Below are 24,184 nucleotides of genomic sequence, written 5' to 3'. Positions count from 1 at the left end.
TTATTAATGTAATTACAAAAGTTATCTGAATATAATGAATAAATTAAAAATGTTATCTGTAGAGTCTGTTATCAGTCTAATTCTCAGAACAAGAATTTAGGCTCTCACTTTCATGTTCTTGTGACATTCAAGATACTTCTGGACCCCTTGTTAGTCTGCGTTGCAATCAGATTTAGATCTCTGGAGATAAGAGCCTCTTTGCTTCCATTTGAAAGAATGTGTGAGTTCAGAAATGCTTGCAGCCATGTATTCCTGACTCCTTTTTCTTGCCTATACAGCAAGGGAAGTTGAAAATTAGTGACTTTTTAGAGGGAGTCCTGCACTGGGCATTTATTTCCAGCTCAATTGGTTCCTGACCTGGTCTGCTGAGCAGCCACCAAGTGTCAAAGCCTGGCCATAGACAAGGAGTGCGGGTGGTGCAGGGGGTCAGAAACCACCTGTCAGCAGCTGCAGGGAGGAGCTGTGGGGTGGGGCTGCCTGAAGAAAAGCACTATGCTGCTTCCATTTTAGTTCATATGGGAAGACTTTGTTCAAAATGAAGCATTTTTCAACTTGAAAAAAAGTAGGAATACGTAAATTTGTCAAATATGCATAATTATATCAGTCAGAGAAGGTATTTAATACCCTGAGGCTGGGCAGCAGCAGATCGGATCAGACGGCTCCGTGATGGATCTTGGATGTGATGGAGTAGTTCTGCAATGTTGGTTTTAATCATTGTGCTGGTTATTACTTTTCTTAAATGAGCGTCACAAGGGAACTGCCGTTCGAAGGAGTTCATAATTAGATTAGGATGTGAAGCAAAAAAAGAGCCATAAATCCTACATCTTTTATTACAAATCTCCTTCCTGGCATTCTTTTGGGTACAGCAAATACATTTTTATAAATTTCATTTTTCTTTGTGTGCCTTATTTGCATTACATGATGAAATGCTACTGTAAAATACAGATACGTGACCCTAGTACAATTATGACAGGAGTATACTTAATGAAGTACTCTACTGAAGCATCACAAAACATACCTTGGGAGCCGGGACTTGCAGCAAGAAAGGAAGTTCCAGACATCTGTCTGAAGTGTTCTGAGCACAGGAAAGCAAACCTTCTCATGTTGTTCTTGGAAGAGCCATGAAACACAAATGCTAACTCACTTACCATGGGAGCTGCTCAGGTGGGCAGAAGGAGACTCAGGCTGAGCTGTTTGTCATTATTGGGACAATGTTCCTGTTGACACCAAACACAGACCATGAATCATGACATCTGAGTCCTGTGTCTGAAATGACAGATGATCTTTGACAGCTCTGCACCGTTAGGTCATTCATTAGCGCTTCCAAGGCCAACCTCTAATCCTCAGTGTGAAAGTAGGAAACCATGGAGCAGTGCTGAACAACAGTGATTCTAGTAGCAAACAGTAAAAAAAAAGCACATTTAGACACCGTCTCCCCAAAGTAAATAAAAAAAGCTTCTTTACAGAAGGAAGACACCTCGTATCCAGAAGTGCGGAATCTGAGGAATGCTTTTAGAGTTGCAGGAGATGTGTATGATTGCTGGAGAGGGGTTCTGCTGGCTTGTAGCTGCACTAGGACACTACAGAAATGCTTTGTGGGGGTTAAAAAGGATCTTGCAGCGAGGACAGCCAGCACTGGGAGCACTGCTGTGCACTCACACCCTCATCCTGCAGGACAAGAGGTTCTGATCCTACTGGGGACTTCCTTTTTTCCACTGATAGAGAAAAGCTGAAGACACATTCGATCCCTAAAGGACTGTTTCTTTCACTTCCTAACCTGTTTTCTCCTGAAGAATGCCCATTATGTATTCCCTTCTCTTCTGTGTGACAGTCATTTGTTTTTCTCTGGTGTTGCTATAGTACCTGTATAAGGACACGTGTTATTCTGATTTATTGGCTTTCCATGTCCCTTCTCTCTCTAAACTGAGAAACAGAGCATTAAAGTTTCATACACTATAATGTTCTTCTACTGCAAAGTAGCTATCTACAAACTGGGGAAGCCAGGTGAAAAGGTGGGTTTGAGGCAATATAGATTTTGTTCCTTTTAATTGGGGTGGAGTAATGGGGGTTTAAGTTCACCTCCATTGGGATCCTTGGAGCACAACATGCAATTATGAGAGCTGCTTTTTTTTCAGCTCAGGTAGAAGGAATTACCAGGCTCTTTCCTTAGGACTCTGGAGCCCTCAGATGTTTTCTGAAAGACATTTTTCTTAGTAGGGATTCTATCAGGCAAAGCTTTCACTAGAAAAAAGAAGAAAAATATATAGGGAATTTGTCTTGGAAATAACTCCACAGGGATCTTTTTCCTTGGGTATATGCATTTATTTATATAGAGCACCTCTTTTTATAAATCTTAGAGATCTGACCATCCTGAATGATTGTGAGTGCAAGAGGATTTTCAGAAATATCATAAATACTTTGGCAAGTAGTGTGGGACTGCTTACTTTCTAAACACTTACCATACTAATTGAATCGCCACAAGAGCCCCATCCACTTTGTTACATTTTAGAGGTGTCTCCTTATACAGAAGAAACAAAATACGAAATCTGGAAAATTACATATAAGTGAATGGAGTCCTGCTGGAGTACTTCTGTTGGGCAATTTTTTGGGTGCATTAATAAGAATGGGAATTACTCCTGGTTTTCCCATTTCTTTTGATCATACATAAAAATTTTAGGTACATAATGTAAAGCTTGAGATTAGATCGTAGGATCCTTAGATTTGGAAGGGACCTTTAAAAGTCATCTGATCCAACTCCTCTGCAACAAACAGGGTCACCTACATCTACATCAGGTGCTCAGAGCTCTGTCCAGCCTGACCTTGACTGTCTCTAGGGATGGGCCATCAATCAACTCTCTGGGCAACCCGTGCCAGTGCCTCACAGCCCTCACTGATGGCTGAATTTTGTTCTGAGGCTTGAAATTTGTTCTGAGATTTAATCTTTAAATCTCAGTAACATAAACAGTGAGAAGTTATAACGTTTGAATAAAGTGAAATTGAGTTGCAATGCAGCAGATGTTCTGGGATTGATCCGTTACTGATGTAAGCAGTAATAATCCATGTTTACATAGACCAACAGCAGTAACGAATTTCCTCATCAGAGTCCTAAGACCTCCATATTAAGTTCTGGAATCACCATGTGTTCTTTCCAGCAGCTTTACAGGGATGACTCAGGTCTTCTTCTCTATGTCAGACTGACCTCCTTCTGCTTAGGTTTCAGCCCTCTTCTCTGTCAGCTCCTCCTGTACATCCAGCCTAATGGTTTCAGGCTGCTATTTCCCCCTTGCTGGCCACCACCTGGCCCACCTCTTTCCCCTCTCCTGCCATGGAGAGCTGGTCAGCTCCTTGTGTTAGAGAGCATGCCCTCCACCCAATGTCTCCCTGCAATATTCACTTTTCCTTTCCAACACCCACGTAGGGCTGCAGGTTTTAACAAGCTCTCCCAAGAGTGAGCAGCATCACAGTGAGTCCACCACAGTGCAAGGTTGGTGAGTGAGTGCCCAGGCAATGAGCAAAATGGACTCAGCATAGACTACCAAGAATGCAATGAACTGTGACACCATTAATTCTAACACAGATGCTCTCCACTATCAATAGTTTCTTGCTGGTTTGTTTTTAAAGACACTTCATTAAAATAACTTGTGTTGTTCCCTGGCTCGTAGGTCAGCCAACACAAGTTTTCACAGCAGTGTACTGACAAGGCTGTCATGAGTCTCATAATTAGTTGCTACGCCTGGAGTTTGTCACATCTTTAATAAAATAACTTGGGCTTTTCTCCTCCTAATTTTGCAGGAGGTCTCACCTTTTAGCATTTACTCAATGTTTTATCTAAAAAACATATCAAGGGAATTGTAACGTGCTATTTGCACAAAGGCCCAGGCGCTCTAAATCTGACAGCTACTTCTTGTCCAGTGTGGCTTTTCCCCTTTCTCCACACAGCTAAAATCCACCTCACCTCAAAGTCTGGCTGCCACAAGATGCTGCCATTCTGTTTTGACAGATGTTTTCTATACATCACCCAAATCCTGCTTTGTGGGCCACAATTCCCACTTATCATCCTGTGTTTTTATTTCTCCCTTTGTTTTGTTCTGCTGCTTCTCTCTATTGCAGGGACTGCTACAAATACCCCCTCCTTTTCTTTTCTCCTAAAGCTTTCAGTAACTTGCTTCAATGCACTTCTCCGTTCTCTTTAATCTTCTTCTTTTTTTTTTTTTTTTACTGGGAAATATATTCTACAGTGGCCAATTTGCTGTGCTTTGTGCATGTGACTCATGTTGCACCATTCTCTACTTATCACTGTAAATTTCATTTTTGCAACAGTCTCTGTATCTGCATGACCTGCATGGACTCAATTAGTCTACAAAGGTCCCTGAACAACAAGGGGCTGGAACTGCTGCTTCAGGGTAGGGAAGGCCTGGACTGAGAGCTGCGAAGCACTTACTTAATTTTGTAGTCAGTACTTAATGTTGTGCAGTGCTTCGTTACCACAGTGATGGGAACTAAATAAAACAGTAAGACTCAGTTTCCAAAACCTTTTCTGAGCAGAGTGGCATGTGGGCTGGACTGTTTTTCTCTGGTTTAGTCGCTGATTTTGAGATGGAACGAAGTGTAAACAGCAAACCTGAAGAAAGAACAAATGATGTTTGGATGCGTGCCTGAAATCCATCTATGTTTTACTGTTAAGAACTCAGATCTCCATTTTGATATAGCAGCTTTTCAAGTATATCCCTTGCAAATGTTTTGCATTATTCTGGGAGATGTTTTTCTCTCTTTGAGAGTTAACATTCTTGTTATGCTCTCTGCTACAGATTTGAGCAGCCCAAGAAGGCTCAGGGAGCACTGAATAATCAGAATCCATCCAATATGCTGTTTCTCGAAAGCATCTTGTCTAAAATATTGGAATTGTGAATGACCAAAATATATCAAAAAAATGTGAAAAAAAGAAATGCAAAAACAAATAAAATAAAGTTGAAGAGATCTTAGAAATAAAGTAGGGTTAATCTTTCAACCTTGTTTTTACAAGATATCAGCATACGTGTTTCTAGTTTCATCTGTAACAAATATCCACACTCATAATCAGCTTGGTTTGTGTGCCTATATGTTTTCCACAGCACTGGTTACTCATGAGAGTATCCTTGTCCATGAGAAATCTCCTCTGGCTGTGTGTTCCAAGCTCTGCGTTTTCCCAGCCACTCAGTTGGGTTTTGTATGCACATGTGCGCCATTTCCAAGTTGTACGAACAGAGCTATAGTTCTGATACCAGAGGCTTTGCTGCGATGAAAAGCAGTGGTGTTCCTGTAAACACCCTTCACCCAATATTTATGATAAAATGACATGATTCACACATGCTTTTTGAGAATATCTCAAATGGATCGCCCTCAGTACTCCTGCTGTTTCATTTTGCATCACTGTCATTATGAGGGTGTTTGTTGAACACTTCAATGGCTTCAAAGCTTCAGGATCTGATATCACAGTGGCTGAGGCCATTACATTTGGAATATCATTTTCTCTCTTATGAGACCTTTACCAAGATGGCACAAGAAAATGGGCTCATTAAAAGTTTTTCCACTTACTTCACAGGAACAACACTTGGCGTTGCTGTTGTGTTGCTAGGTAGCCAGGCGATCTTAAACTGGAAGGCAGCTCAGCACATGAATGCTTGCAGATCTAAAGTATGTTTGCTAGTTGGACAGAACCTCTGAGATCACACAGTTTATCCAGCAACATGCACCATAGAAGCTTAACATTCATAATCAGTACTTATGTCACTTTACTAGTTTGAAGCATGTCGTTTTCTGATGTGTAGTCTGAATTTTTTCTCTCTTCATCCCTGTTGTGAACTCCCTCCACCTGTGTGTACAGACACTGCCTGAGATGGAGTTAATTTTCTTCCTGGTTATCCTGTGTAATGCAGTGATTTAGATCTGTGGCCAAAACAACCACAATAGTACCAGCTCAAACAAGTTTTACAGCTATTGCTGAGCAGGGTCTGTGCAGGGACAAGGTCTTCTCTGGTTGTCAGTGCCTTGGCCCAGTGAATGGATTGGGCAGAAGGTTGAGAGAAGGCCAAACTAACCAAAATGCTAATTGGGTGCCATACGATGTCATGGTTGGCAATAAAACAGGGAGGATCATGGTTTGAGTAGGTTAGTTACCTTTAGACTGGGAGCTGGCTGGCCATTTATCCACCTGTGGGAAGTGGTGAGCAATTGCCTTTGCATCACTGTGTTTCTTTTCCTTCTTTCTTTCATTTTCTTCTTTCTTTTCTTTCTCTCTTTCCTCTCTTCTCTCCTTATTTTTTTATTTCTTCTTTTTGACATTTTTATTATTTATTTTTATTATTCATTTATTTTTATTTCTTCTTTTTATTTCCTTTATTCCTTTCTCCCTCCCTTTCTTCCTTCCTTGATTCTTTCTTTCCTTTCTCCCTTCTTCCCTCCCTCCATCTTTCTTTCTTTCTCTCTCTCTCTCTTTTGTTATTTCTCTCCACTTCTCCTTTTCTTACTAAACTGTTTTCTCTCGACTGTGTTTTCTTGCTTCTGCCCTTTCTTTTCTCCTCCCAGTGGGGGTGATGGGGTGGTGGTTGAACAGCTGTGCGGTTTTCAGCTGCCCACTGGGGTTAACCCACAACACTGTGCGATGAAAGTGCACTCGCTTATGCCAGGAGTGAGCTGCCTAAAGCTGAAAGAACTGTACCTACATAAGAACGTCAAAGCTGAAGATGCCGTGTTGCACCTGTAGTCATTTCACCACTAATATGAGTGTAAGGTAAGAACGAAGTAGAAAGCGACTCTACACAGCAGGGCGTGAAACAAATTGACCACTAGGGGGTACTGGAGAAGTAAACCGCTGGTGGTTCGGGGGTCACCCCAGCCAGCAGCCATCGGATCCGGGGAAAACAAACTTTCCACTGAGCCTTTGGAGCTACGTGAGACATAACTCATCACCTCCTAACCCGGGGAGCAGGGGCTGACAACAGCCATCAGGCTTGAGATGTAACATCTGAGCCTGTGCGCCCTCCATTTATCATCTGGGATGCTCCGAATATAAACAGGGTAGGTTTCTGCAGGTTCATAAAAGCTGTGATTTAATAATGGCCACCAAAAGGCAATACACGATACGTTAGCTCTGAGAGGTTTTTTGGGGAACAACTTACAGTGTGGTCATAGATTACACAGGTACTGTTCTTCTGTTATTGCTGAAGTTTAATTTTTGTCGCTAATGTGTTTTGCTAGCAGAGCTTAAAGGTCACATCCCTGAGGACACGGCACCGTTTGCGTGAGCAGAGCTTGGCGTTCTCTTCAGATAACAGCCATTGTGGGCTGGGTATTGCTAGAGGACAAGTGAAAGTGAGATTGCAGGGCTGGGGGGGACCAGGGGGTGTTTTGTGGCCTTACATCCATCTTCATCACGGGAGGGTCACTGAGGAATTGCTGTGTTAACAAGTAACATGGCTCTGAGCCTACAGTCCCACTCACTGCAGCAGGGAGAGCTTCTCAAGGTGAGCAGGCCAGCAAATGGAGGCTGTCTTCGGCCAAGGAGATTTGTAGAGATCTGCTTCATCTGGCAGCCATGGCCTGATGAGGCTGTGCTCTCCCTGGAGGAGTCACACCCAACAGTCCTGCCCTGCTCCTTCCCAGCAGTGGGCAATGAGCTCAAGGCAACGGCTGGCTTCCCAGCATGGTACACTTGGAGCCCCAAATTATTCACTGCCCCTTCCATAAACACCCACTGCTTGTTCATGGTTTCTGGGTTATGATTTTGTCAGGTTTTTGAAATTCCACCTCCTGGCCCAACACGAGTTCAAATAGAGCAGGAATGTAACTTAAGTGCACTGCCTCTTAGTGTCCCCAAGGAAAAAATGCTGGGAGTTGGGTGTGGGGAGAGCTGAGAGAGCTCAGACCTCGCAGTGACTTTGTGAATCCAAACTGCCAATGCCTGAGAGCTGGCAAATGCACAGTGCTGCATTACCCTGCAAACCACCACCTGCACCGTGAGCTGCAGATTTGTTTGTTGGCATCTCATCTTTTCCTGCAGCTAATGAATTGGATGACTGTGGCCGCCCTATCTATCTCCAGAAAGGAGATTTCTGCTGTTCCACGTGCTCCAGGCCCATTACCTCGCTGTTTATAGTTTAAAACAATATGTTAGTTTACACAGTAATAAACAAACTGCCAACCCTGCCGCTTCCTCTCCTCCAGAAATAACAAACCCAACCCACACCTCAGTGCAGAACATTCAGATTATGAGGCTCACTGCCCTGAGTGACATGTGGAGCCAAATGCTTCGTTTTGCCCAACCTGCAATTGATCGCTTGGCAAATATTTTCATTGGACTTTATAATCCTTACATTTTCAACCTGATTCTGCTTGACTTGGTGGCAGCAGCAGGGGTCAAGGCTTTCAGTGAATTCTTATCAAAGCCAGCAAGGAGATGTGGGAGTCATGAATTAAGAGCAAGAGGGCTTTCATCTAGGGTGTATCTTTGGGGAGTTGATGTGCAAAAGGATGCTTTAAACAAAGTGCCTGGCTTTTTATAATGCACCTATCCCATGAAATGCAAACGGGTTTTAACTCTGTGCGATGCTCGTGGAAAGAGGTGACCAACAGCAATATGCTTTAGCATTTTGTTCATGTGCATTTTCTTATGCCACAGATTGCAAGACTGCAGCATAAAAACAGAGTTGAAAACCTGCCTCTACAAGGAAGCAAAATGTCATCTTTATAATAGCTGCTATCTCTGTGGTTTGCTAATTGCGCCTTTCTGCCTTGCTGGTTTCCTGAGATGGGTGGTAGAAATACAGAAGAAGAAAAATAACCACCAACTTCTGGACTTGATCAAAGCTACAAAAGTGATTTCACATGCTTGAATCCAATGACTTTTCAGCACAAATGCCCTTGGAAACAGAGAAGGTTTGGGTGGGGGAAAGAACAAAGAGGGGCTCCAGCACAGATTTCTGTCAAGTGGAAACCACAGAGGGAAGAATAACAGAGCTGCAGTGTGCAGCACGAAGATTTCTGTACAGCTTCAAGCTTGTCCTCCCTCCGGTTGTGCACATCTGTGCAACGTCTCTGCAGACTGAGAGTGTACCATTTTCAGCAGACAAGGACTGGGTTTCTCTGGCTGGCACCACGCTGATGTCTAATTTAGACAAAATTTTCCTTGATTTAAAAGAGCCTGACATGCACTCAATAGATTATTCCCAAGCAGCTGTAAAACCAGACACTTGTCAGGAATTCTGAGTGCTGCGCAGTCACAGAAAGCAGAGCACACCGCAGCTGCCTGGCAGAGGTTTGTCTCCATGAGTTATAGCTTACCTAGAAGCAGGGGGAAAAATGGGAATGTTGTTCAGTAGGTGCTAGAAGCATTGGCTCACGTTGGTAAGAAAGCATCTGTCAGTTAAGCCTGGTTAATTACAAGTTCCTCAGAAACTCTATCCCTAATTGCCCAAAGAAAGCCACAGACTGAATTAGGGCAGTGTTTGTGCAAGTCTCTGCTGGGCAGCACAGCCCTCAGTGCGACTTGTATGCACAGGGAGAGGAAGGGCTTGAATGCTCAGCATTTGCTTCTGGACCAGAATATGTGTTTCGTGCTGGTGGCATTTTCCTCTTCACCCAGAGGAGTACTCACAGATACTAGCACCAGATGTAAACAGAGATCAAACTCCTTGACTGTTATTAGGGACTTAAATGTCATCTTTTGCACTGACTGAATAAAACATCCTGAAATGCTTGTGTTCTCCCAGTCCCTTGTCTCTTCTTAATTTTTATATACTTATATTCCTGCTTTCCTCTCTTCAGTGTTTCAGTTTCCATGTCTCCATTATTTTTTTCCATAATACAAAATACCCAACATGAAATCAATTTTAACTCCCGTTTCAAAGATACTAAGAGGGTCAGTAGGACTCACACCTCTGACAGCCCTTCTGTCTAACTGTAGACTCAGGGTTTGTGCACAGGCCACCCTACAGCCTTCTGGCCCCGCTTTATGGCAGGACACTTCCCCATGACCTCATACACCACAAGAGCACACGCACAGCAGAAAGCAACGTCCCTCCTAGGAAGGCCCCATGTTAGCCCCACGTTTGCCATCCCTGTGACAGGCAGGTCTGATCCCAAATTGCTCACAATTGCAGATGGTTCAGACTCAGCCCACATAAATGCTTGTCTAGACAAATGTGCTTTTAAAATTGAGTTAGCCACTCTGAGCTGGGGCACAAATTAATCCTGTAAATTGCGTTAACTGGCCTCATTAAAACCCAAGTCCTTTTTAACCAGATAACATGCATTAAAACAGCATTTAAAATGTGTAAACCTCAGTTTTAAAGTGTGTTTGTTCTCAGAAAAGGACGTGCTTTCTATTTTAGACCAGTCACAGGCATCCATCCTGACGGGTCAAACTGATTTATTTTCCAGTAACATTGGTTCAATCGAGTTAACCAGATCAAAAGCTCTCAGTGCTCATTAACCTGTAGAATAACACATCTGAGGGTGAGTTACCTGGCTGCGTTTCAGGGCTAGGTGGGCACTGCAGACCAGGTGCCCTTCTCCCACAGCCACTCGAGCATCAGCTCAAAGCCAGGGGCTCAGCCAAGAGGGTCGCCTCATCGCACCGCCAACATAAAGCGCTCGCACGGCCCTTCAAGGCCCCCGTCTTGTATAGCAGCCTCAGGGCAGACGGGGGAGGACGGCTCCGCCTGGGGGCACCCCGTGCCCGGCCCCCGCCCGTCCCAGCGCCCGGCGGGGCGGGGCGTGGTGGGACACCGCCCTGTGGGCGGCCCGGGGCCGCAGCCCGGCTCAGCTCGGCAGCCTTCGCGAACGGGGCCGGTCGCCTCCTTCTTCCCTCCTTCTCTCCCAGGCACGGCGCGGGGCTCCTCCTCCTCCTTTCTCCTCCGGCTCCCTCCCTCCTCCCTCCATCCGTCACCCCCCGGCCGCACTTTCCTTGCGCCGCTCCCGTTTGCACTTTCCATTTCGCTCCTCCGGGGCAGCCCGGTAAAGCGGTCGGGCCGGGGCTATGAGCCGTGCGGGGAGAGCAGCTGCTGCCGAGCCGTAGGGAGCCGTCCCCGGGCAGGGCCGGGGTGTCCCGCTACAGGCGGCGGCTCCCGGGCAGGGCTCTCGCTGCCGTCCCGTCTCGGGGCGGAGGGGCCCGAGATGTGCGACATGATCGACTCTCAGTCCGCCGAGAAGATCAGCAGGATGAAAAAGTTGCGGAGAACTTTGTCGGAGAGCTTCAGTCGAATAGGTGAGGCCCGCGGCGCTGCCCGGCGTCCCGGGGGGGAGCGCGGGGCTGAGGGTGGGGGGTGCCCGGTAACAGCCTCTTGCGGTACCGCTGGGGAAGATCGGTGTGAGCGCTCAGCCCGTGCTCGAGTTAGCACGAAACAGGCTAACAAAGTGAGAATCGGCATTGCCCAGCGTGCTGCCAAACTGAAACCTTGAGGAAAAAAAATGCGGGGAAGCGAATTGTGTTATTGTGTGGCTGCGGTTCTGGCCGCTTATTTTTCGTTCCGGCTGCACATTCCTGGAAGTTGAGGCATGAGATGCTGAGGCTGATAGAGCCGGGTGGGAGACTGGGGAGGGCGGACAAAAGAAGTCGGTCTGTCATCGCCGCCGAGCCGTGCAGCGCAGCATCCTGAGGCAGCGATACCCACGGCGTCTCCCGGTACCGCCGCTTCGCGTTCGGCTTTGACACCGCTCGTTTTGCTCCGGGTTTTGTTCTGAGAACAATACCAAAGAGTTCAGCCGCCTTTGGAGCCGTATTCCTGCCGGATAGTGGAGCGATGCTGGGCTTCGTCCAGCGCCGGTTGGAGGTGTTGCTGCGGGCTGCCCGCAGCGGCGTGCTCAGAGCCGGGGAGCGGGGCGAGGTGCGAGGCGGCGGCGAGGGGCTGGGCTGGAGGCCGCAGAGCCACCGGGGAAGGCCCTGGCACAGCCCTAACCCTGCGCTCACACAGGCAGGTCAGGGGCCGTCGGGCAAATCTCGGCTCCCAGAGCTGCTCTGTGTCTCTCTGAGCTGTGCTCCCTCAGAGCCCTGGCAGGGAAGCGCACAACACGTGTAAAGCTGTGATACCCAAGTAGTGGTGAGGTACTGACACAGGCTGCCCAGGGAGGTGGCGGGGACACCATCACCGTTCACAACAAGTGTGGATGTGGCACTGAGGGATGTGGTCGCTGGGCACAGTGGGGATGGGTTGGTGGTTGGACCGGGTGATCTCAGAGGTCTTTCCAATCTTGATGTTTCCGTGATTCTATGAACTTTAGCTTGAAGTGTTAGGAGAGCATTTGACATCTGGTATCTTCCTCGTTTCCTTTTGGTTCGATTGCTAAGGTGGGTTAGACTGGAAAGAGCTCGTTTATGTTTGCAAAAAAATTTCAAAGGTGAATGTTTCAGTTCTGAAGTGGATATTAAGTCACAGTTGCAAGTCCCTCTGTTTCCGTATGAGAATATCTCTCACCCATATTCAATCTTATGTCTTAAGGCATTTTACCAGTTTGATTAAAAAAGTCACTCAGGAGTTTGATCTGTCACATGCTTACGTGTATGTACGGACACAGACAGCCTGGTACAGACCTGTGGGCAGGCTTTGCCAAGTGGAAGTCATTAACAAAGACAACACTTTAAATGGAAGTGCTGCTTTATCATTGCAGCATCAGTCCCACTAATGCCTTCTTGGCACCATGACCTCTCTGAGTGCTAACTAGTGGCTTTCTTGGGTGATTGTCTCTTTTGGTTGCTGGAACTAATGAAACACTTCAGTTTCTGTGGGAGTTTTGGCTGATTTAGGTGCCCTCACTGTTGTGCTTTCTGTGTACCAGGGCCCTTTGTGCAGTGCCAGAGCTGTGTTTGCCTGTTGGTGCTGTTCTGTTGTTGTAAGTCAGCTGCCACCAGCAAAGCTGTTCCACCCACAGATGCTCCGGTAATGTGAGCATCACGCTATTAAGTGCACTGTGAGCAAAAAGCTCTGATTTATCAGATTGAGGTTTGAACCGAGCCCGCTCCCTGACAGCCACAGCCGCAGATAAGCTCAAGCAAAGTGAGCCTCTGTTCAGAAACTCTCGGTTTGCATACCAGGAAATGCTCAGGTGTGACACGTGCTCCGCTTCACTTCTGTTTTGAGATTAAAGGGAGGAAACCAAACCCTCAGCAGAGAAAGCTCTTATTTTTATCACGCTGTTTTCACATCTCTTTTTGGCAATTGGGTGCTCCTTGGTCAGGAGAGTAAGTGACTGAGTGAATCTGTATCTGATCTTCAGCTTTGTCAGTCATCCATTTCATCCATTCCTTTACAAGTTTTTATAAATCTGTGACAGTCTTTTAACTTTTCCTCTTCAGCATTTTCATAGGTTCAGGTACCTGGCAGCATTATGAACACGCTGGTGCAGATGATGCAAAGCGATGTGATCTTCCCCTGCTGAAGCAGAGATATCTCGGTTAGCTGGGCAGGGCAACATGGGGCATCCCCCAGTGCTACCAGGTCTCAGCTGCTAAATACAATTCTTCCAATCCTACAGAGCCCCTTAGTTTTGATACCGTGGTTCCTGTTAACCTCTTTAGTAAGAGTAGCAGAAGTGCTTGGAGTTGTCATTGGTAGTGTGTTTTTGCTTTGGTAAACCAATACACAATAACTGCCTTCAAGACCACTTTCTCCCCACTGAGTACCACAGTCTCTATTTGTGGGGATGAAAATCAGCAAGGAAACCAAATGCTGATTTATTTCTTTTTTTTTTCTTTCCCAGTGTGCAACAGTATGCTGAGTAATGTCTGAAACTACTTTCCAAAAGGATAAAACAATGAAATGTGGTGTGGAAGTTCTGGATATTCCCTCAGCATCTTTAGATGAAAGGGGCTAGCCTTATAACCAGCCCAGTCATCCCCTGGGCACAGAAAAGAGCCATTATTCAGTACTAGTTATAGCCTCGAGCAGTCTTGGCCCATTTTCTTAACTTTGATCTGATACATTTCAGCCATTGCATCCAGAAACTGGCAGAGGGTGGTGAATATTTGTCTGTGTTATATATCCTGCAAAATGCTGATCCAGCCTATAGTTGTTGGAGTACCTGATACTGGGACTGTTTCTTTCAGCTTTATGAGCTGAAGAATGTGATGTGTGAAACTGTCTGCCTCAGCCTTGTCCTGTTTGTAAGGCTGGTAAAGGGCGGTATGGCACTGTGGTCTGTTGGAAGAAATGCATGTGGCCTTTTGTGCAAAGCTGAAGCTGATATTCCGAAATTGGCAGGATGGCTTTTATTGCAGGAATGATGAGCTCACAGTTCCAGAAGAATGATCTGTCTTTGCAATGAAGGCATCCCTTCAGCTAGCAGAAGGTTTCTGGTGCTGCAAGGAGTATCCCTCCTAAAATGTAGCACATCTTGAAGAATTCACGTTGCTCGGAATCTGAACAATTTACAGAATTCTTTTTATTGATAAGTTCTTGGCAGCTCATCCCTTCCTATGCAAGCAGTCAAATTAGTTTACAGATTCTCCTTTCCTTGCTTACATACACACTGTTGGCCATACACGCAAACACATGACACTGGATGCTAACCAACTTTGTGAGACTGACTTGATTCACTGTTTCTTTTAGCACTTAAACCTTTATTAGGTTTGCTTCTTACTTTTATCCTTTGATAATTATGTAATTAAAATAAATTATCAGTAATTTTATAAAATTACCATCATCTTGTAGTTATATAAGGAATTCCTGGCTATGCGTCTGTTGGACCCAAACCATATTTTGAGAACCTTTAAGCTCATGCCATTTAGCTTTTTTCTTTCCCATATGCAATCTATGTAGCCCAAGCCCAACACCTGGCTGGGAGGGGCAGGGCAGGGTGCTCTGCTGCAGTTGCTCATAGGGCATAAAAAACGTCCCTGGCAGCCCCCAGCAGCCGTGTGCTGTGCTACCCGCTCCTCACTGACACAAAGGTTATCTCCACTATCTCCTCTAGTGTACACCCGCATAGCTCGCATACCTGAGATAATGAGAAGTGCGTTTGTAAACAGTTTATTATTATTATTAAGTGGAGAGTAGAAGTAAAGACAAGCCAGAAATGTGCACAAATTCCCATTTCTTGTTCTGCTGGGGATTTTGTTGTTATGTGTTGTTTGGTTATTCCTCAAACGTTTTGGTCTTATGAAAGCTGTGAGTTTTGGTGCGGGAGAACAGCTTGTCAACATGACCCAGGGGTGACATAGACCATATTTATAGCCTGTGTGTCATCATGACCTGAGAGGTAAATTAAAAGAATTAAAAACGTGTTCTTAAAAACAGTTCCACAGTTGTGTATTTTTTTGTTTGTTTTTTTGTTCTTTGTGTCCTGCCTTATAACTTATAAGTGCATGGGATTGGCAGTCTGAAAATGCCTTGTCAGGCCTTCACAACCATAAAAATGCATTTCATGGTAAAAATGTGCAGCCTGCCTGCCCCAAACTTCTCAGCAAATTCTTTTTTTTTTCCTTTTCTTTAAGTGTGAAATCTAGATGAGTAATCTCCAGCAATCTGAGCAAAGCCATTTTTTGTATCCTGAAGAAATGCCAATATGAGAGCAAACAAAGGCTGGAACATGTGTGCTTTCCTGCAGATGGAGAGCTGTGGTGTGTAGCTCACAGCCCTTGGCAGGGTTGCTGAGCTGCAGCACTGTCCTTTGGCAGTGCAGCACTCCCTTGCCTCAGTTACTCTGCGTTACAGCTGTGGTGGCCGGGGGTTTTGTTTTTTATTATTATTCCTTTTGTTTCATAGAACACAGGATAGCTTGGGTTGGAAAAGATGTTAAAACCCACTCAGCCCTACAGCAGGCTGCCCCCAGCAGATCAGGCTGCCCAGGGTCCAACCCACCTTGAGCACCTCCAGGGAAATCTCCAGTCCCTGAGGATGGGATTTGGAAGGGATTCTGAAGGGGGAAGGAGCACCTAAAATTGTGAACTACTGAGTCAAGATTCCGAAAGGTGCTGGGCACTGAAGTAAAAGCACTCTGTATGCTGAGGGATCAAAGTCTTCAGAGCAGTGCTTGCTTCAGCAGTTCACACGTTTGGAACTGTTTTTCTACTTCCTTTTTGTTGGTTTTGTGCTAGTTGGTAGGGTAAGAAAGAAAGAAATCTTATCTACTTTAATGAAATGAATACTGGGGGGAGGGAGGAAAGACCTTCTACAACATCATACTGTAGTGCAAAGATTTAGTCCTTGACAAAGAACATGTAGCTAGTTCATTGTGCTTCTGTTGTATGAAGCTCTTTGGAAGGTGTTTTCACGCTCACTGAGAATTAAAAGAAATGCGTGGACTTCTATTTTCCTTAACGTGAAAGGATAATATATTTCATAAATATGTAAATGTGGTTTCTCAGAAACATGCTGTGCAGTCCTACATACCATTTAGTTTCATATTTTGAGTGTAAAATTGTTATTCATGCCAGCATGTTCTTTTCTATTATAACAGGAAAGAGTTGCTCTGTTTTTCTCTTTCCTGGAGTTAGTTACTTTGTTCTCATTGAAATGCAGCACAGATAACTGTTTATTTTTTTTCCTTTTATTTTAAAGCCTTGAAGAAAGAAGACAGCAGCTTTGATGAGGTAGGTTAAATATCTTTCTACTTCAGATAGTCCAGACACTCTTAGTATTTCTCACTTGCGCTCGGAGACCCACAGACCATAGTGTTACTATATGCATATGTGTTAATACATGCACATTGCTTGAACATGTGTTCATTTTCCAAATAGCTACCAGATGAATTGGTTGCTTGAAGGCTCTGAATGGAATGCTTGTTTTCTTGAACACAGTGAAACTGAATGCTGTGTGAAGAGTGCTCATGTAGAACAGGTACATGCGGAGTAACGGTATATGTGGAGAAAATACTTAATAGAACTTTACCTACAGTAGTTGTCGTAACTGTAGGTATGTAGACAATATAATAATATAAGTCTTCAGAGAACACTGTGTTAAGTGCTGCTGCATTTTATTGTCTTTGTGCTGAGTGTCTCAACTGAGGTAGATGCTGCCTTTGAAATGAGGCAAAACCAACAAAGCACACACAAACCCAACAGCTAGCTGGAATGGTAAGACTGGTACTTGATTATTCAGTGAAGACATGTTTGGGGCTTGTCCTATCTGTAATATGATGCATGTGTTTGTTAACTTGTAAAATATGCTGCTCATGGTTTGTGCTTGCTTTTATTTATGATGGGCCTTGGAAGTTCTGGGTTGGTGTGAGTTGTTCTGCAGCACAAGTTTACTCAGGAACGGGTGTAGATCTCAGTGTGATGTGTTGTCAGTGTGGTAGGCAGTGCTTGCCTTGTACCTCTCTCCATCACCGTAGCTGGAAACAAATAGTAATATTTTCACATGTTGATATTAAGGTTCTGAGACTTCTGTCTTCTTCACTGCATGCAATGATCTTAAATCTTGGCTGATTGTAGTGAGATAGTTGGTGTCTAATGCCAGATTCTGAAATAAGTGGTGATGTAATATCCTTGATACTGGATTAAATCAGACTTTGTTTCTTTCTAAACAGATCACAGCAAATTTGTGACCCCTCTGCTGAAATTCACTAACAGCAATACAGATGTTTTATTCTTTTCTGACGTTTTGCAGAGTTCAAATTCAGCTCAGCCTCTCTCAGATCTAGAGCGAATATTCTGGAGTCAGATTTGCCTTCAGAAACCCTTGCTGGATAATGCAGAGGTCCTGACTATTATGATTCCCTGACAGCACTGATAGAGTTTGATTCCTTTTTAAAATTATGGCTGTTTTGATAAGTGCCCTGTAGACTCTGAATCCTTATACAAGTCTCATCTGTTTTTATTCAGTACTTTCTTTACTCTGAAGGCTTCAGTAGTTTGACTTTGTTGCGACTTACCCATTAAGTATTTCATGTGATACAGAATTTGAAAGGATCTGTTAAAAGTTTTAAAATAATAAAATAATTTTAAAAAAAGCTGCATTACAAAGATGCCAATTTTCCTGTCCTTTCCCCTTTCACAGGATTGTCTGTCTACGGCTTGTGAGCATTTTCTTTAAACTTGGTTTTCTGTTCGAACAAGTGACAACTCAAACAGATTTGCTACATAAATTTAGGGATATGTGCAGAAAAAAAAGATCCAAATATGTTTTTAATGGGGTTGGGCATATTGTTTGTTTGACACACTGCATTGATTGCAAAGGAATGCTAGTGGGAGAAGTGTACAGAATGTTTTTTCTGTAAATAAGGAGGAGTTTGATGTGACAGGGGTATCAAGCAGTTACCTCGTTTTAGTGACACTTCTTGAAAAGAAGAAGACAGGATTCACATTTTATGTTGTCCTCGTTTGTTTCTTCAATCTCAGTGCAGAAGTTCTTGGAAGCCATCTAGCCTCAGGAGTGAATCAACAAATGGGAAGTATCACGTAATACTTAATTCCTTTAGTATCAAACATCCCTGAAATCAGAAAATAAAATGATCTCAAGTAACAATATTGTAGTGGATTGTAGTGACGGGACAAGGAACTTGATGGAGGACTCTGTAGTAAAAGGGAAGTAGTGGTTTTAGACCTTTAAACTGTGAGCAAAGCACCAGAAGCAAAAGCAAGCTAGCAGGGGCCTGAAATCTCTGAAGGGAGAGGGAAAATGACTTAAAGAGGAAGACCTGTCTAAGGTTGCAAGGATTGCCTTTGCAGCTAAGTCAGTTGTCAGATTATTCTGTACAATTTTGGTGCTACAGCAAGCATTTGGTTGTTTATCCTTAAGGAAATAAAAAGGAAAAAATGAGCTGCTTAGTGGGCCTTTTTCTACCTACTTAACACTTGCATATCGTAGCTCAGAAACCTGCAACACTGCAGGAAGCCTTTATTTTGGAGAGAAACTACTAAGAATTAAGATATCAAAGATGGCAGGCAAACATATCCCATAATTGCTTTCTGTGGGTTATGAAATTAATCTGTCTAGTAAATGAGGACCAAAAGAATCATGAATAGCAAAGCCTGTAAGATGCATGTCAGAATACAATTTTAGTTGTTCCAGAAGTGTTTCAGGGATTTCTGCAGTGCTGATTGTGGCATCTTCCAGAAGCCCTTGTGTGTAAATGAGTAGATCACTATCTATATTGTCTTTAAACTTTGTCTTTTCCTTTCTATCACATTGATGTTTACTCGTCACCCTGTGAGAATCTTGTCCTGACCCAGTATCTACTGAAATCAGAGGGAAATAATAATTTTCATTTGTTTCTGGATCAGTTTCTTTCAAAATGATTATAATGTGGGGGTAGGGGAGCACAGGATGTTTTTGCCTGTTTTCAGGGTTACTTTAGTTGAGTGAGAGAGATTAAGACAGAGTTTTCCATCTTCTTTTTGTGCCTGGAAATGTTGTTACCTGCTCTCTGAAGAAAGCCAGCCATAGGAAAGAGTTGCTCTACCTCTGAAAACAGCCTAACCCAAACCCAGGCAACCCTTTCTCTCTGAGTGTAGGCTTTGGCTGGCAAGCATCTGTTTCATTCTTTTGGGCAAAGCACTGAAAAAAAGGATTATCTATAGTGCATTGCCTTATTATATACTCTGGATAGATGTAGATCTTACCAGATGTAAGATAAACACCTCTGAGGAGTAGTGATATAAGCAAAGAACTGTCTATAAACACAAGTTTGGCTTTTGAGTGAGCACTTTCTTTTTTGGCATTCCAGTAGTGTCAATCTCTGTCCATGTTAAAAGTAATAACTTCAACTATGCAGGATTTTTTTGATGTTTGTGGACTTTTAGTGTAACAAGAAATGAAGAATTTGGCCACTGTGTCTTGTAATGGTGTAACTATTTTCTTTTTTTGCTTGAATGTGTTCAAAGTTGACCATGTGTAGCTAAATTGCAGCATATTTGTTGGAGAGACACCCAGTGTTGATATTGTGACTAATCTCATCGCAATGCCGGTATCCTATTCCTTTGCTTAGCTGCTTGCCCTTACAATTTATTTCTGAATTATTATTAGTCTTGAGTTGTTGGTTCTTGTCCTTCTGTTGTTAGTGGTTTCTCTGAGCACCTAAATCATAATTTAAGGTCTTTTGTCATAAGTCATACACATTAGATGAATTAATATTCAAGTCATAATGAAATCAAAGCAAAATAATCTTAAGTCTCTGGTTAATTTACAGAACTACAGCTGGTTGTATGCAGAGCTGTGTTGTTATTTAGGTCTGTTTCCTTGTTAATTTTGTTGAGCTTTGAGAGCACCTCAGAGACGTAACTGTAGGGCTGGTTTTTTAGTGTATTTATTTTTGTTTTAAGGCCACCCTTCCTAGGAAATTATGAAATGTGATTGTGCCTACTGCATACATCATTCTTTTTGACTCCACCCAGTAATTTTGATGTTGGCCAGTGCTGGGACTCCTAGAAGCTTGATGAGAGACCCTGTGAGCTGGCTGAAGGACAGAGATGAAATCTCTGACTGAGAGCCTGGAATGCAAGGCCTTGTGAATATAGGAGAATCTGTGTGGAAGGGTTACAACTACTCTGACCTCAACAAAATCCTTAATATTCATCTATTCCTTACTGTGTGTAGAGTGTCCAACAGTGAGGATGCCAAAATTCATTTATTTAATTATTTCATTCATTGAACATCTTCTGTGTGCTTGAAATAGAAGTGTGTGAAAGAGGAGGGAGTTCTGCCAAGTTACTTCTTGGTTCTGTAATATGCTTGCTCTTGCAATCCCTCAATGAAACACAACCAAAAAGGATGCTCCTTCTGTGGGATGTTGCATTAAGTAAATGGTTGATTTGAAGGATCCTATGTCTGAATGAGAGCTCTTCCACAGAGAGCATTTTGAATTCAGGGAGTTAAAAGGAAGGTTATAGCAGGAAATAAAGCAGAGCTCTCCAAAAAACAAACAAGAGAATTTTGAATGCTGTAATACAAGAAGCACACAATATGATATGTACCAATTTTGCATTTTTCCCCACAAGTTTTTCTTATATTAGTAGTAGCTTGAAGGAGCAACATACATGGGAAAGTATGGATATGGCATTAAATCTTAGCTTTTTTTCTCCTAAAGAAGAGGGTCTGGATTATGGGAATCTTCAAAAGGAGGTGAAGGAGAAAGAAAACTAGCTCGCTTGAGATTTTAATGTTGTATCTTGGAATAATCATTGTTTCATAGCCAGAAGACTTAGAAGAGTGTGAATGGTGTGTGACAGACTTAGGGGAGAGCCTGTGATATGAGAGATTCTGGAAGCCTGATTGTTATCCCTCCTTCTCTGTTGGGATAATTCTTTACTGATCAAGGTATTGCAAAATCATTGCAAGACATGGCCTGGTTGTCTGCTTCTTGATGACTGTTTGGGCTTACAAAGCAGTAGACTGGTGACGACTGCAATGCTGTGAGTGGTGGACAGTTTCCAAGGAAGTGGTTAAGATAAGCGCTGTAATAATAGTCTGAAAGCCTTTGGCAGAGTGGAGGGAGGAATTATTTGCCTTGAGAACTTGGGTGGGACTTGGGGTGTATGATGACTTTGTACATCTCGTCTGTGTTTAGTGCTGGGCAAGCAGGTAATGTGTGGATAACTGTTAAAATGTGAAGCTGAAGGATAATGGGAGAGAGATTTAGGAAGAAGTGCTGGGGAAGAACAACTTAAATCTGGAGAACAAACAGAAGTATAGGTGTGAAATCTGTTTATAAATAATGCTAAACAGTGTTATCTTCATCTGGTGATTTATGAGAGTATTCCAATCATGTACAGAGGTGCTTGAAGCATCCTGAGAGATGGGTCTGTTCAGACATGTCACCAAGCAAGTGAGAGGAAACGTAGTTCCAGGCAGAAGGGAACAAAATCAGTACTGAAAATTGCTGCTACTGAATTGTCACTGGGGACATAAGTCAGACAGTTTTTTATTTTATTTTATTTTTTTTGTGAAAGAGGAATGTAAAAGCTCAACAGTGTTACCTGATGCTTCCTGTGGGTGGCCTGTCTTCACTTATGTCATCCTTGGATTCACAAGGTCTTTATGTGTTGGATAGAGACTTTCTTGAGTCTGCCACCTTCAATAGTGGGAATAGGCAGGGTTGGTATTTTCTCCTCTCTTTCAAATGAGACTTCCTGGGAGGTGATTTAGGTGGGTTTGTGTTCCTGCCTCTCTTGACTCAACTTTTTCTTCCCCCAGCACTGTTTCCTAACGTTGCGGAGGCTCTGTTCTTGGTCCAGTTCTTCTGTAGCAGATGACTGAGACACCAGCCTGCCCTGTGCATTTACTGATTGTGTTAGTCATGTCTTAAGGCCATTCTAACCAAGCATGAATCTGGATTGTGTCAGTAGGTCTTGAGAGCGTTATGTGATGTGGCTATGTGTGGGTTTGTAGGATGGTACAAACACCTCAGCTCTTACAAAGTTGTACTCAACTGCTTAATAGGAATCATCTTTTCCTCTTGATGAGGACTGATAATGTTATTAATAAATGTGCTGCAGATGAGTCTGAGAATGAAGAGAACGGATGGAAGGGAACAAATGCAATATTTCTGCTGCAGTGCAGAGGTTCCTTATTTGATGAGCTGTGTGAAAGATGCCTTCTTTGACAGTGGTAAAAATGTCTCTGTATAACTTCTCATGGCTTAAAACAGGCAGCAACCTTTGGACAGACTTGCTTAATTTCTCAGAGAATTACCTCTATTCCATGTTCGATATGGCTGCTAGGGATTCTCATCACTTCCCTGTTGATTGTTGCATGTGGAAGAAAGGAGGGCTCTGGGAGGAAAGAGATGCATCAGAATCAGGTCCAGGTGATAGCAGTGCAAGCTGATGTAAAAGCTGGTGTAAAAGCGTCCAAGCAAAATTGGCTGGAGGATGGCTGCTTTGTTGTGCCTAGTTTCAAGGCTTTGAAGCAAAATCAGAGATCATTTGGAAGGTTCAGATTGAACTTTTACTCATTCAGAACAGGAATTGATCTTTTGTTGTCGGATAACCTAGATTTTACAGAGGCCCAAATTTGAGAACTTTTCTGTTGTGCTTGGGAAGAATTTTTGTCTGGGAGTATCCCTAAAGCTGTTGGATGACTACGGTTTAGCTATTGGCCCCACCCACTCTTGGTGTTGAGCTGTGCATTCTTCTGCCTGGTGGGTTTGCTGACAGTACTTCCATGCTTTTCAGAAAGTGCCTGTTTTCATTTTGATGGAAAAATAGCTAAGGCAACTATGAAACTGCATCTACTCCTCTGCCTTTCCTTCTCATATGAATGTGTGATAGAATATGTGTTTGTGTCACTAGTTAATGTGTGTGCCTTTTGTGTAGTTTTTCTTTGAGAAAGGATGAGGTGAAAAAGCAGAACTTGATGTGAATTCATGCTTAGAGCAGCAATTTGAGGATCTGGCCAAAACGCTGCGATAAAGAAGTTTTAACCTCTGTTCTGGCCAGCAGGAAGATGTTTTAAACATTAGGGAAGCATTGAAAAATGGGATGAATTTCTAGGTCTGCTTCTGTCACTTGGACATGTGTTTGTGTGTGGGATGTTTCAGTTGGTCAGATGAGAGGATATATGCATTCCAGAGACATGAAGTCAGATTATAAACTATTAATATTTTGATGAAGTGCACTTATGTGTAAATCCTTTTATTTTCTTTGGATACACAGGATGTAGTAATTTAATGGCAGACTAAATAAGGCAGAGTAGCAAAACAGAGTATGTTATCAATGGGATTAGTAGCTTCTTGTTCTTGACCTTGCTGGGTGGTGTCTTAGTTGCAAGACAAGAAGTAGTTGAATGCCATCATTGATGGTTCTCTCTTCTACATTTCTTGTACTTCGTGGCCCTCTTTAAATTATTTCTTCTGTAAGCTACAATACTAGCATACATGTGACTATAATTAAATGCTCTTCTCATGAAAGAATGAAAATAAATGGTTTGTGTCTAGTTTTCTTCTCTTTCCTGAGAAATTTGGTGTGCATAATGCCTCATCTGCTGTGTTATGGTATCATTGATGACTATTTGCAGGATTCCATTCATAGTAATGAAGATTTTGAGTCAACTGATATCAACAATTTTAGTTAACAGGTTCTACTGAGCTAGTTACTTAATCTGAATTAAGTTTCTGCATGTGATCTAGATGTTCATATTTTTCAGACTTGAGAGCTAGAAGCAGGTGTTGAACCACTTGTAAAATGAAACCTGATTGGAAAATACTTCCTCCTACTCAGTACAGTGATAAAAGCTGCATTGTAGACCAAAGATGGTGGCTGTTGGTTAAGTCTTAA

The 24,184-nt window shown here is 43.2% G+C and overlaps 1 protein-coding gene across 5 annotated transcripts in view; it reads left to right on the top strand.

Moving 5' to 3' along the window:
• Window positions 1-10,781: 10,781 nt before the first annotated feature.
• Window positions 10,782-24,184, top strand: part of CDK14 (cyclin dependent kinase 14) — a 289,389-nt gene continuing 275,986 nt past the window's right edge. For 2 of the 5 annotated variants that reach the window (XR_014943061.1, XR_014943060.1), the window contains exons 1-2: window positions 10,786-11,242; window positions 16,530-16,561. Coding sequence is in view for 1 of the 5 variants with exons in the window: in XM_015853364.3 (XP_015708850.1) it covers window positions 11,152-11,242; window positions 16,530-16,561 (123 nt within the window). In the remaining 4 variants the exon portion in view is untranslated. Of the gene's footprint in view, window positions 11,243-16,529; window positions 16,562-24,184 lie in introns of all 5 variants that reach the window. The other 3 variants (XR_014943062.1, XM_015853364.3, XM_015853369.3) reach the window with 3 other exon arrangements.

Source organism: Coturnix japonica, chromosome 2 (assembly GCF_054131305.1).
Source record: "Coturnix japonica strain WE chromosome 2, WE-NBRP24, whole genome shotgun sequence".
NCBI lineage: Eukaryota > Metazoa > Chordata > Aves > Galliformes > Phasianidae > Coturnix > Coturnix japonica.
Note: the sequence above shows the minus strand (reverse complement) of the source record. Positions and strands in the feature narration are given on the sequence as shown.